At 37.0% G+C, this 14,986-nt stretch overlaps 1 protein-coding gene across 1 annotated transcript in view; it reads right to left on the reverse strand.

Moving 5' to 3' along the window:
- HOOK1 (hook microtubule tethering protein 1) overlaps nt 1-14,986 on the reverse strand; it is a 28,808-nt gene that overhangs the window by 12,477 nt on the left and 1,345 nt on the right. The window contains exons 2-9 of the mRNA XM_074875902.1: nt 9,962-10,047; nt 8,587-8,659; nt 8,217-8,267; nt 6,671-6,803; nt 5,697-5,764; nt 4,373-4,435; nt 3,378-3,461; nt 329-495 (exon numbers count right to left, since the gene is read on the reverse strand). Of these exons, the coding sequence (XP_074732003.1) occupies nt 329-495; nt 3,378-3,461; nt 4,373-4,435; nt 5,697-5,764; nt 6,671-6,803; nt 8,217-8,267; nt 8,587-8,659; nt 9,962-10,047 (725 nt within the window). The remainder of the gene's footprint in view (nt 1-328; nt 496-3,377; nt 3,462-4,372; nt 4,436-5,696; nt 5,765-6,670; nt 6,804-8,216; nt 8,268-8,586; nt 8,660-9,961; nt 10,048-14,986) is intronic.

Here is a 14,986-nt window from a genome sequence, read left to right on the forward strand (position 1 = left end):
TGGTTTTGGGAGGGGGTTTAGTGTTCCGTTTGTTTTGTTTACACATGAACCATTTTGGCCCTTAACTTCTGCCTTCCATCACCTTTTCTGAAATGTCAAATGACTACAACATGGCAATTATAAAATAATATTCTCTAGAACAAGTAACAGTTTCTTTTTATTTTTAAAGAACTGCCTTTAAAATCTGTCTATACAGTACTATAAAGCTTTTCTAGCAAAAGAAATTGCAATGGAAAATCCATTGCATCCAATCTGGAAGACCACCAGAAATTCTCAGGATATATTTGACAAGAGAAGCGAAGGATTTTTGAGAGAAATCATTTCATACCTGAAGTTTTCTTCTTGCAGTTGTTCCAGCTGCAACTGTGCATGAAAATACTTTTTTGCAACCACAGTATTTGGATCATCAAGAGAGTCATCTAATTGCTCTAGCCTGTCATTCATAATCTCATTTTCTGACATCAAGCTGTTTTTTTCATCCTGGAGGGCAGCCACCTAGTGCAGATAAAACAGCATCAACATTGTAAGACCTGTCCAACTGGAAAGAACTAAAGCAAGACAGCAGTACATCACCAAATTAGTTTATGAAAAAGGTTGAGCGTTTAGAAATCTTAGAATGTAATTTACATAGCATACTTTAGCATACAGATGCTTTAGTGTATGACAGTTATGAAGCACTAAAGGAAAAGTCCCTCTAAAAAAAAGACAATTTTTTGTAACTGAAACCATGGTAAAGGCAGACAATGTGATATGGAGAGAAACTGGTACTTTCATTAAAAGGAATACCACAGACGCCATACAAAAAACTTTAAGTATCGGTGTAAAGGTACTCTCCATCTTGCTTGTACTTAACAATAAAAAGCAGGATGGCACTGGCTAGCACACTAACACAATACTGCCGTGCGCTCAGCAGTGAATGGTTGCGCAAGAAGCGGTTTCAGGCGCCATAAGCTAGTAAGCACACACGCAAAAGAAAAGACCTAGACAGCTTCATATAGAGCATGCATTTTTTGCAACAATCAAACAAGGTTGATATTAAAAGTGTTCACAGCTAAGCAAATGAGAATACAACACTTTATTGAAACAGTAAGTATATTAACAGCCATAAAATGGGGAAGGATTAAGAGGATAGAACCTTTAAAGTTTTTCTAGTGAAAGCTGTTGTGTTAATTTTAACATCCTGTCAAACATAAGAGCATGTAGCATGTGTTAGTTAACTGGCATTTAAACAGGAACAATATGCTTTTTGGGTTATGTTTTCCTGAATCATAAAGAAAACCTACCTTTCTTATACTCTTGGAAAATATCAAGGAAGACTGAGACCTTACAAGTGAATTTATTAAGAATTAGTTTAAACGAGAAGCGTCAGTCAATATTATGGCTTCAAATAAATAAAATTAAGAAAACATTTCATGGTGACATTATTAAACATCAGATATAACCTAGAGTACGCAATATTAAGAAATTGTTTGTTTGTGATCATAATTTAAAAGTCTATCAGTCAAACAGATGAAAGAAACAAAGCAGTAATTAATCTCCCACTTCCACTAGGTGCTGCCTTTCTAGATTCACTCCTTTTTACATACCAGATGTCACTTTACTATATACATGCACACAGAACACCTGTGAGTAGAGAGCATATCAGAACCTTGCTCAGCATAATACTTCCTGTTCAAGGTTCAGCCACTCCTTAAACATGCACGACATTCACACTTTTAGAATGTTAAAAAAATACCCATTTTAGATTCTAAAAAAACCCAACAACCACCCAAAAAAACCCCTATCACACAACTCAAAGCAAGTTTTTTATCTTTTCTTAGTTCCTTTCTGATAGCTTTCTGTTCTGTTATCTCAGCATAACAGAAGTGGTGTCAAAGTCAACACAAGTTATGAACAGATAGTTTTAAAACACATCCCAGTATTAAAGAGCTATGGTGCCATTAACTCATCTGTTCATACTCAGCAGTACCTTTCCCTCAAACACCTTTCATGCCTTCATATGGCCCATGTCATGTTATGAGCAACTGGCCTTGTGCGACCAATAATTAATAGAGAAATCTTGAAACAGAAGTTTGAGGGAGGGAGGAGAAAGCCTGGGACTTCTCTAATGAGACATATTAAGTCTCCTAATGGAAGCAGAAAGTACAATTAAATTGTTATCCCAGCATCCCTAGAAGAGTTTGAACAGTGAACACACTTTTTGAAGTTTAACTGTATCTGTGAGTTCAGCTGTCAAATCAATCCTCTTGCCCACTTAAAAGAAATCATTTTCTCCTGCAGATTCTGCTCACAAGCATCTTTAGATCTCTGCTTTCACTAGGAAGCCTTACTACTGCCTCAAGAAAAAAGGAAATGAAATATCAATTCAATTCTAACAGCAGCTTCCTGGGCATGACAATTAGCTATGAGCTACTTTTTATATATATATTTAAAGTATTCTACCTGTTCAGTCATCATTACCTGCAAAAAATGTAAAAATGGCCTCTGGTTTTGTGGTTTTGCATTTTTTGGGGTTTTTTTGTTGGTTTTTTTTTCCTCCCTCAGAGGCTTACACAGCCAGTATATAGCACACTGGCTCCTACAAACAGATGCCACCCAAATGTCCTCTTTGTACAGAATCAAATCCGAGATGAACTGCCTTACCAGACAAACCTCCTCCTATTCTCAGATTATAGTGCCATACAAGAGGAATCACACCTAGGGCTAACAGATGGATTTTTTCTTTTCTTTAAAAAATTGATTGAAATGCAAGTTCCTGTTTATTGTTATGAAGACCTCTCTCCTTTTTCTAAAGAATGACTTGATTAACTTACACACCCATTCAAAACAAAAGTAGGCCTATTATCAGTGTGGTTTGAAAATGTCAGCAAGGATCTATTAGTTTCCATTATTTTTATTTCCTGAAATATCCTTCATGTTGCAACTCTGTAGGAGAAAGTTAGTAAATTTTAGCCTTTCATCAACTCCTATTGAAAACAGCATCATTAAATCTAATGACTGATTATTGCATGAACTGGATTTTTTGGACACAGCTCAAAAGACTAGAGGAAGCAGTGACTAAGAATTAAATGGGCAAATTTTTAAAGCCATAACATTGTTTTGATGGCTACCTGCTACTAAGGGTAAGCAAAGCTAGCAGACCAAACCACGTTCAAGTTAACAGTTGGCACAGGACCTCAGCTTACATTTCCATCAGAAAATTGTTTTCAGTAATTGCATTTTGGAGTACAGTATGATTACTCTCCCCCCCCACAAATAGCTAAGAATTCTCACAGAAACTTAAATAAATATAAAATTCACTTTGGCCTTCAGAATTTCTGCATCTTAACAGCAGCACCAGTACATATTAAAGAAATAAGTGATGTGCTGTTTCTTACCTGTAAATCTAGCTCTTGACATCTTTGTGCCAACTCTTCTTTTTCCGCTAGTGCTTCCTGAAGATCTTCCAAAGCTTTTTTAAGCTTTTAAGAAATAAGATAGTCAATTATTCTGGCCCATATCCAAAGTACTCACAGTTCTAGCTTCCAAAGTGTCTTCAATTGCTTATATCAATTGTTTAAGAAGGATGCTTGGTGCACACATTGACACAGAAACCTATATATACACTGTTAGGTCAGGATCTCTATTCACTTCACCTGCATTTTAAATGACTACCACATGTGACAAGTAAATTATTGAAAGTCAGAGTAACACCCAAATTCAACACAACAACTTAGGCTAAAAGCATAACAAAACCAAACACAGGAACATTTGTGTTGTCACAATTTCAAAATCCCTGCCTGTTAAATCAAATGCCCTTCATCTCAGAACAGAAACACTGATGCTCCTTTATGGGCAGCTACTTTTAAAGACAACTTCATTTTATGTGCAACACCTTGCAGTGCTCAGGTTATCACAAATTTCATGACCGCTTAAAAATAACCTGAATTGTTTAGCCTGACATGGCTGAGCCTCGATGTACCCCTAGCTTGTCTTGAAATCTAGGTTTGCACTGGCCAGTTTTACCCCATCCAGGAAGATGACATAGGAGTCACTGCATTTTTTTTAAAGAACCTATAAAATAGCACATAACTTTTCATTTAATTAGCACTGAAAAATAGCAGTAGTTTATCGTATATCATCAGATTACATCAGTATGCTGCCTTGCCCTTTGTGAACCACTCTGTTTTAATCAGATCAGCTCTGAGTGGAAAACAGACTGAGCAGTTTGTGCAGACAGAAGACAAGAACACAATTTATTTTTGAGGTTGGGTTTTTTTTAACTTTTAGAATTGGAGAGGAAGAGCAGCCCTCCTCTTCATTTGAGGGATGACAAGATACCAACTTATTTTTCAGGCTTGAACTACAACAGCAAGAAATATCAGGCAGTTACCTGCTGTTCCATTTCACCTGATGTGTCGCTTGTGGAAGGACCCGTTACTTCCTTGCTCATGAGCTACAGAAAGAAGCCACAGGAAAAGAAGCTTAAATTAGAGGTTAAATATCTGTAAATTCAGTGTCCACTCAGTACTAGTTGTATTTTCCACCATGTCCTTGCATACCTTCAATGTATCAAAACAAATTAATAATAATTAAAAAAACAGCTCATGGCTGGTAAAGGATTTGAAGAAATCCAGAGTAAGATGACTTCTTTAACCTCTCCCTCCCCCAAATTAACCAAGTTAGCAATAACATCTTATGGGATGAATCTGTGATCTGTTGAAGTTATTGCTACCCCCTAGAGAATTTAAAATGGAGTGAACCAGAGGACAGGATTTCACTCAATTAATTTAATAGTTATCACACTTCTTTGTGTCACATTAATTGCCATTAAGCAAACAATGGGAACATGAACATAGCTCTCACTGATCTCCAGTAAAAAGATGTACACAGTATGTTTATCAACAATTCAAGGGCTTTACTTCTTACTCAGGAATTACAGTATTATTTCTAGACCTTCTCAGAAAGAAGGTTTGATTAGTCAGAATACAACAAACAAGAGGTTTACGGATTTATTTCTCCCAACAGGACACTTACAGCTTTAGAGACAATATAGGCAATTTAAATCTAAGTTTTAAAGCCTCCTACCAACTCCACTGTTACCTTGATGAGGGTGCAATCACACATTACATCTTCTTCTAAGTCAGCACTTAGTTTTTGCATCCCTCCCCACACTCTACTTCACAGTCCTAAAGCTCACAGATGGGTGTGACTGTGGAGCTATGCTATGAGCTGGATCACCAAGATGATCCAACTAAAAACAGATTAAGACAGCAAGGGGAGCACACCATGACAATAATAGAAGAGATGCAGCTGGGACTTTGTAGATCAGATGCTGGAATGGTCAGTCAGAACAACACAGCCTCACAAACACGATCAGCTTAACTTTGGGTCTGAGACTATAGCACTGGGACAGAAATTTCAGAACCTGATTCCAGTATAACATCTGGTTGGCAACTAGATATATTTCTTGTGTGAAACAGGAAATCTTAAGCATTTATTGTCTCTGCAAATTGTATGTTTGGGCATAAAAGACTAAAATCAAAACCCCTTGGTTGGGATTTGGGGCCTGTTGGTCTTGATCCTCTCAGATAATTTAGAGAAGTACTTACGCTCTTTCCTGACCTTTGTTTGGATGAAAGAATTCACAAGGATCAAAAAAAAAAATGGATATTCAGACTTCAACTGACAGCATTAGGCCATGAATTATCACATACCTCTTGAATGGCAGTCATGACAACATGTTGAACAGACTCTTCAAGGGTCATGATATTTTGTATGTGTTCTGCAAAAAAGAATTTGTAGTGACTTATGACAATATTCATCTTAATGGCTTAAGTAACATAACATACTATTTGCAGAAGAATCCAAAAGAAACTATTCTCTATAGAGGTTCTTCAAAACAGGTAGCGCTCATTTTAGCACTACCGTTAACTAACATTATTATCCAGTAATATGGCAGATAATCATAAGAGACTATAAGCTCTCAAGTGAACAAATTTATAGTATGCGTAATAGTGCTAGAAGATTTTAAGACATCTGTAATTACATGGTTCTTTTTTCATACATACATCTATGTATGCATATACATAAGCTTTTCCAAAGAGTCATCAAGCTTGCAACTGAGTTAATAAATAAAATTTAATGGAAAAAAGTAATTGCTAGCATCTTCATACCCAGTGCAACCCGATGGCTTACTTCCCAAACAATCTTTGATGCATTTCAGACTACTTAAGAATCACACCTATTCTACTAACCAAATCCTGCTGAGGATTCCTTAGCCATCAGAGCATCGAGCATTAGCTCTGGTAAGGGGAGAGAAAACTCAACTAATGCAGTCTTGAGCCTCTGCAGTCAAACAAAAAGCATAAGTTTTTAATATAATTTGCTTGATTTGCATTTGAGTAGTACGGTTTAGGTCTCAGTACATATTTTAACAAGTATGAATAATGCACACACATTTCAGACTACTTTTTTTTAAACCTACCGTGAGCAACATTTGAGTTTTATTCACAGAAGTCTCCCATAGATCTTCTGCTTTTAAGTGAACTCCAGTTTCAGCATAGGCATGCAACATATTAACAATACAGACTTTCTGATACATAAGAAAGAAAAGTTTCTGCATTTCTTCCACCTTAACAATCACCTGAGGCAGTCTGCTGTTTGCTGAACAGATTAAGGTAGTGCGTACCTTGTTTCCTTTCACAGTTGACTGCACAGCCTAAAATAAGCTGCAGAAGCCTGCCCAGTTCAGTGGGATCCGAGTTCTCAGATATCCGGTTTAAGTCTGGAATAAGCTCTTCTGAAATCTGCTGACCCAAGAACTGAAAAGAGAGAAAGTAAACTCCTACTTTTGTACAACATGAAAATCTGGTATCATGTAAGAAATCTGGCTCAGTAAGCCATTCAGAGAGAAGTCTACTAAAAACCTTGCTGCTGTAAAACTTATGGGAGAGAAAGATTTTAAACTTTAAATGTGGAGCAAAACACTAAAAATATTGGTTATCAGTATCAGATTAGGAAATCTGAAGAGTCCTAGATAAAATAGATGTTCTTTACTCATTTGCTAGAGGGCTTCATCCACAGTACCTCTCTTGCACCAGCAAAGACCGTTCCAAATGTCTGTCTCCATCCTTCAGTGTGGAGGTGTGTTTGGGGGAAGGGGTACTCAATCCACTTCTAGCCAATGACCTTTACCATACTTTGCACCTCAGATTTTACTCTGAATGGGCCTAAATTTAACCTAAAGTAGGCAGCATTAAAAAAATATATGCAAAATAGCAATTATTTAGTGCAGTGAAGTTATGCACTTTAAGAGCTCTATAAACTTGTTCTGGCAAAACCACAAGCTTTGAAAGTCTATTAACTGGGGGGTTAGTTAACTGACCACTTATACAAGAAAAAGCAACAGTAGTAAGTTAAAAGTTCTTGGGCTAGACCTCAAATATGAGAGAATTAATTTATTCTACCAACATAATAAAAAAAGGAATTAAAAATGCTTCCAAATCCAGTTGCTCCCTAATCCTTCAAAAAGGCTGCTCATAAGCCTGAAGAAGTTCTACTTCTGGGCTTGCCAGAAAGCCTCAGTCCTGGCAAGATAGAAGGGCTTGGCACTCAATATCATAACTAAGCCCAGGTGAGACCAGGAAGCCACAAGATGATCTGGCAAGCTTTTCTATACTATACCCATTACCTAACTGTAATCAAGCTCCACACAAAATTCAGCAATTATTTTTTCTGTACTCGAACTACAGCACCCTTTTATGGCTACCATACTCATTCTGCATGAGAACAAACTATAATCCTCACTATGTCCAGGAGGATTCGTAACTTATCTCCCAGCTTCCAAGTGAGCATCGTAAAACCTAGACTAGGCTTGCCGAATCTGTTCTGTTGTGTACCAAAGGATTAAAACTTCACTAGACAAGAGCAAATATGAATGCACACACAAAAGTCAACAGGATTCTGCAGCTCAGTCCTGATGACATTCACCTGGGCAATGACAGAGACTTGGTTTCCAGACTATACTCCAAAAGTCATATCTAAAAATACATCTGCTCAAATTAATTTTATGTTCACTTAGACCTCCCACTTAACCAGATAATTATCACATACTGTCTGCCAAAAGAGTCCTTAAAATAAATTACTTTGCCAAGCAAAAAAAAGCTAGGTAAAGGAGGACAATAATCATAATATCTAATGATTAGAACAACAAAAAATTGCTGCTTTTTCCATACCTCGTGATAGTAGTCCATAATTCCTTGCAGTATCTTCTTCAGATTACTGGACTAATTGTACATGAAAGATAAGGTTACAGGATTTTATTAAAATTCATATTTTTGCTGAAATTAACAATTTATAAAAAGATGTTTACATAGCAGCTCTACAAGAGAACCCTATAATGACAGGGGAAGAGAAACATGTCAAGAGAAAATCCCCATGCAACAATGCTGAAAGACACTTAAAACTATCAACAGACAGTTCAAGTTCATTTAGAATAACCTAAAATGTCTGAGCTTAATTCTGTAGTTTATGGACTGCTAGATACTCTCAGGACAGACATGATACCCAACCCCACAAATCTTCACTAACTTCGGTTTTCAATACCTTTATTCTCCAGTTGTCACCAACATCATCTTTAATGCGATTTAGCCAAGATGCATCAAACCAAGCAACGTCTCTGAAACAAAATTAAATGATTAAACATCAGTAAGCACAGACTTCAATAAATAAGATACCAGATTCCCAGCATTAAATCATCGGATGTTTGAGTACAGTGTCTAATGAGGCATGAGTTCCTGGAGACTGCAAGTTATACCTATGCCACAGGAAATTTCCATCCTGCTGGCTGCATTAAGACACCACCTTCAAGGACAGCAAAAATTTCTGTACATCCTTGAGCTAGCTACGGCTAGGAACACATGGATGTGGAGGCCTTTGTCATACTGAATTCTTATACCTGACAAAGTGATCATAATGATGTAAAGAAACATCCTCTTTGGACTATTGCTGACGTTAAGTTGGGTACCTACTCTTGTACATTTGCATTTTCCAACATTTGCTACAATTTGTCAAAGGCACCTATGAAGAAAAACAAAACATTTTAAACTACTGGCATTTCATAGCTTTTGTATGTCTTTGGTTCCCCTGGGCAGAAGTATATTCACTTTGCTAGCATAAATAAGGATAAATAAGGGATAAATAAATTATTTTGGTTTTGGGGGTTTTTTTGGGGGTGGTGGTAGTGTTTAAGTAATTTCTTAGTAATCAAAAATATAGTTTAAGCAGCAGACAGCAATTCAGACTTCTCCTTTATTATCTGAGCAACAACAACAATACAGGTGCAGTGATACTTGTAGCATGATACTCTTTCAATAAAAGACTCATGTTACAACCCTCTTAAGTAAAGGTAAATTTTAAAACTAGTGTGTCACTTGACCCAGTACCATTTGGCATCACACCAATAAAATAGGAATGATTTTGCTTTTGATTGGCAAACTATTATTTTCTAATAATAAAACTGACACTGAAATTTCACACTTCCCTTTTTCCACACAAATAGTAAGTTATCGTTTAAATCCTAGAACTTAAATCTAAATCAGTCGAGCAATCCCAAGAGGAAGAGAGCATAAAGACATGCCTGTTGAACTTTTAGTTCCTCATTCCAGAGAGAACATACTGCCTGGAGCATGGATATCCATGGAAATAGTGGTGATAGGAAAAGAGATAATATTGTTCTTGTCCAGTTACCCTTAAGTATGAATTTAACACTGCAGTATTAGAATATCTCTTCATCACCTTCTCCATTCTATCACATTATTCTTCAACTATTATATCATCCCCAAAACAATACAAAGGCATATTTTATCTTCAGCTATAAACTGTCCACTCTAAGTTTGTCTACTTTAAAAGCAACTATGTATGTCAAACAAAACCATCAAGAAATTAAATACCTCTTCTTTAAACTTAAGTATCAACTTACATTTGGTGAAGTACCTGCGCCATGGCAACCCCATTAGTCAAGTCCTGAACATCTCTGCAAGGTGCAGCAGTATTGAACGTCTGCAACTAAAACAGGGAAAAACATCGTGTTTCTCACTCAGTAGACAGGATGACATGAAATTAGTTACTATTTTCCTTTTCCTCGTCAAGGCACAGCATTTAGCAAGATGTCTTTCAACTTGAGGCAGCTGAAATTGTTTTTGAACTATGCATTTTTTAAGCCAACCCAATTATCTCAATACTCGTGACTATTGATTATGACTAGTAGCTTAAAAAGTTAGTATTACCAGGCTTTGCTTTTCCGTGCTAGGCTTCTATTTTAAATCAGATTATGGAATACAAACTTGGGAAACTGAAGTCATATTTCTCCATCCCTCAAATTATGTTGCAGTGCTTAGTTCTGGACACATTAACTACCTAAACACAAAATGGCATTGGAACAAGGGGTGAAAAAAAAAAATCCAGTCTTTTACTACAAGCATTTAGTAATAGAAGTCATAACACCGACAGAGACTCCCAAAATTATTTGGGGGTTAAGAATGGAAGGGAGAAAATTATGCAAAAATATTGGAAAACACAGTTGTCTGAGACCTACTGCACACTTTAAGGATATGAAGATAGCTGAACAAGACTGAACCATTTAAAGTCCTGTGAGCTGGCAACCTATTTCCTTGCAATTCAGGAATTCCAAAACTAAAGATGGTCCTATTTAAAAATGCAACTTCAAAATACAGCTATAAACCCAAGAAACTTTACTATAACCTGAAGTTATACTTGTTTCCCTGGTAATCATATTTTATTCATATATTATTGCTGGTATTTCTATTTAATATACATACATATTTTCCTGTTATTTTCCAAGCATCACACCACCAAGTGTTTAAACACAGAGCTGGATGCAGTTTTACCCCATCTACATATTTCTGCCTAAAGATTAAGCAACAAAGACCCAGTTTTCACTCTCCTCTATTACAAAACCAGATTATAGATGGAAGGATTTTATAATAAATTGCCTGATCTACTCTATATGAATTTGCAATCTTTGTATTCTAACTGGTGCTTCCAGGCACAAGTACAAGTAGGACTACTCAAACAAGATGCAACGCCCATCCTAAAGAAAAAAGGAAAAAAAAAAATACCTAAGAGCTCAAATGTTTTGCAGCTAGCTTCTCCAAAAGCAAATCAAATGACATGAATACCTTCAACATGTTTACATCCCTACAGAGCACTGCCACAGACACCCAGCAGACAGCTCTATGCATAAGAACCCCATCATCAACCTGATGTATAATACTGGTTTATTACACATCCATAGGCAGCTCTTCTGCTGCCCTGCTAACTTCTGTCTACTTCACGTATAAAGCCTTAAAACACCGAGGTACTGAGGTTCTCGGATCACTCTACAGACTATATAAATTTTGCAAACTCTGCAAAATACTTCATCAGGCTCCAGGAGTTCATGTCTTGGAGAACCCCTGGAGCACAGACAGCACGTTTCTATTTAATACTCCTCCATGAAGTTTTCTTCCATGAATGGGGCTGAGGCACCTCTTGCAGCCACAAAGTCAGCATCCAGACATTCCGCAGAGTATCCCCTCTGGTCAGAGTTTGGCACCTGCTACTTCACCTCATCTCCCCCACTTCTTGTGCAGATGGTGAACAGACTCTTCCCCCAGTTGCCTTCTCCAGGAGCTCAAGTCTGTACTGACCTCTACCATACACATCTCCCCCTACTACGTCCTTCCCAGGACAACAGTCCCCATCTATACAGCCAATTCTCACACAGAAGCTCTTCCATACTTCCCATGAGAATTGTAATTTTTTCTCTTACTCTTTTGGTTTTCCTGCATTTAAGATCTGTAGGATGGGATGACCTCAATGTTAAAAATGTTTCTCCTTTTCCATCATCTGGGGGAGTCCATGCCTTTTAGTAGGTCACATTTCTCTGCTTTGGATATTGTGTATTTTTTTTAAACTAGCCCCAAGCTTATACCTAACATTTTGACAGAATTAGCTATTATAATTGCAACATTTTATTCCCCAAAAAACAATCAGCTCAGAGCTAACTATTCCAGGCAAGAGAGCTGTTTCCACACATCAGTTCATTACATGGTTACTCAGGAAAATAAGAGCTCATCAGCAATTGTTTTAAGTTCAGCCTTCTTTATGATGATGAATAAAACAGAAAGGAGAAAGTTTGCTGTTAATACTATTAAAAGATGTATATGTGGAACAGAATGGAAGCAGGAACAGATCCTTATAATCTCTGTCCACTGTGAAAATTGACTTCTTAAACTTAACTCCATTTACAATCCCCTAAATTACCTGTCTGTCTGTGAAAGGGCTCTCCCAAACATCCCGTGAAACATAAGCTTCTTCAGAGGTCACTGGTGAATGACCTTTTCAAGTGTGTTGGGGAAACAGAGCTATTTGGACCAGTGGTGGAAAAGAACAGGTTCAAACTGTGAGAATTTGAGGCAGTTGTCATCCACTCTATAGTGACCATATACTCTGAATATTTGTTTGCTTGCTTCAAAAAAGAGTAATCAAGCCAAGAAGAGAAAAATATGCAGAGCAAGGCGGGTTTTTTATTTGTTTTTCAATTTAAAGAGTGTTTTTTTAAATGCTGTATTACAGCAAGTGGGAAGTCAGTAATCCCTGCTAGGTTACATAAAAGATTAAGCAGAACACCACAAACTGAAGCAGCTGTGATTGACAGCACTGGTTTCTAATACTACAGCAGCCTTAATGCCAAGGCAAGAACAGGTACACAAGCTTACGAACTAAGACTGAGCATGCCAGAATTCAGAGTTTTATGGCAGAATATCGTGATGCTGCCGTTTGGATATAGCTCCCTGTGAACCAAAGAAACTTCTAAGTACAGGTACTACCATTTCGTCCAAGCCTGTTAGAACAGGTAAACAAAGCCTTAGAAAACCCTGTGACAGGCAACAACTGCTTTATGTATGCCAGTATCTCCCAGAATAGAAACAGCTAATTAAAATTAAGCAAAAAGCAGGACTGAGAGTCTTCGTTTCTCCATGTATTTAAAAGTTACGTAAGTGCCTAGAAATAATATGAGAGTAGAAGTATTAATTATGGGTTCTCCAAACCCCATGCCAGCCCAATCATTTCCTCAAAACAGATTTTTACTGTACTTGCAAAACCAATGAAAGTAGGAGGCATGGGGAAGAGGTTGGTAGAAGCAGCCATACACTTCAAGACTGTAGCAGTAGTCTCTTTTTTTTTTTCCAAGTGTGATTAGTTTTACTAAATATAGTTTCAAGGACATGCTGCACACCATTTCATGAATCTAGCTTAAATCTACCCTGCCACTTGCTGCTACAAGAGAAGCCAGTATTTTTCTTGCACAGCTACTGTGTTCACAATATACATCTGAAAATTTAATTTTGTAGTATGTAATACTTAATGCCTTTTCCCTCCATCTGCTGAAGGCTCTACACTGAACAGGTGTAGATGAAACAAGAGTGTTCACACAATCCAGTAGAAATCAACCTATGCCACGCTTGGGAAGGTATGCCCTCAATTCCATCCCGGAGATGTACGGTTGAGGGTCTCCATTTTATACCCAGATTATACATACTAGGGATAGAAGTTATACAGAGTTAGTCAAAAAGATTTTAAAGTAACAACAAACATTCCCATTCTTAATCCCAGAATATTAATAATTCAGCTACTGGACAGAGTTAATATCACCAGTGCTGCCAGTGCCAAACAGGGGTACATCTATTGTGGAAAATGCTGTTTAAGATGTCATCATACATCTAGTCTCTAGTTTGGAGACAAACACAGAAGCAGCTTCAGAGCAGTCCATTACTGAAAAACATTCAACTAACCTTTTCTCCACTAAAAAAACCACCTATTGTAGTGGCACCAACACAGAAGATTCTACCACATCGCTAGGCCTACTGCTGCTACTGTTATCACTCCACTCCTACCCAGAGGTGGAAGATAAAGGTTTACTTCACATATAGAAACTCAAGTTTGTCTTTCTGACTTAGAAAATTGCTTCTGCAGCAGACTTGTGAGTTCAATCTTAACAGATATTACTCAAGTCATTTTTCCTTGGAAGCTCATAGACATTTCCCCTATAATTTAATCTAACTCCATTATGTTTTTCCTGTAACATCCTCAAAACTTTAAATTCAATGACACCTGGGTTGAAGAACCAATAGATAACATTTTTATTTGAATTTTCTCTTTCTGCTCTGGACAATGCAGAAGTTGCTAAAATTAAAAAAAAAACCCAACAACTAAAATAACTACAAGATCTGGCAGCAGAACACAAAAAATCATGAGCCTCTCTTTGCTATGAGTAAAGAAATTGAGAAACCTTTAGAACCAAAGAATTACAGAACCCATTTCTCTTCATACACACACTACTTCATTCCCCCCTCCCCAGATCACTTTTTTTAAATTATTCAGGCTGAAGTTCAAATTGAAACGATGTTTGAAACATATTTTAGTGTTAACAATCAGTTTCTACTAAGTTATAAACTAGGTCTGAGAAATACGGTGTTAAATCTAAACATGCATCTGGCAATGCATCTGCTGAGTATTGTATAGAAAACCTGAACACACAGAGTTGGATGTTCGATTACATTAACAACAGTACACGAGGCTCTTTCAGTTTAAGGCTAGCTAGTTAAAAGTTCATTTAGCATTCCCTTTAAGATTCATGATGCAATTACAGCTATACACTGTGAGGATACTAAAAACGAGCACTAGGCTTAAAATATTTTAAACAGGAATTGTAAAAATTGGAAGAGACTTCAGCACTGCTGACAGTATTTTGAGATAGAGTTCAGAAACGTATTGATTTATTTTGTAATTCAATCATGACGGATTTATTGCTACCTGACAACTGAGAGGAAAATACAAAGTTAGAGCCAAAAAAAGAGAAAGAAAAGTATGCATAGATTAAATGACAGAATATACTTAACTCCAGAGAGATAAGCATAAGACAACTGAAATTCTAAAGACC

This window comes from Strix uralensis, chromosome 8, assembly GCF_047716275.1.
Source record: "Strix uralensis isolate ZFMK-TIS-50842 chromosome 8, bStrUra1, whole genome shotgun sequence".
Classification (NCBI taxonomy): domain Eukaryota; kingdom Metazoa; phylum Chordata; class Aves; order Strigiformes; family Strigidae; genus Strix; species Strix uralensis.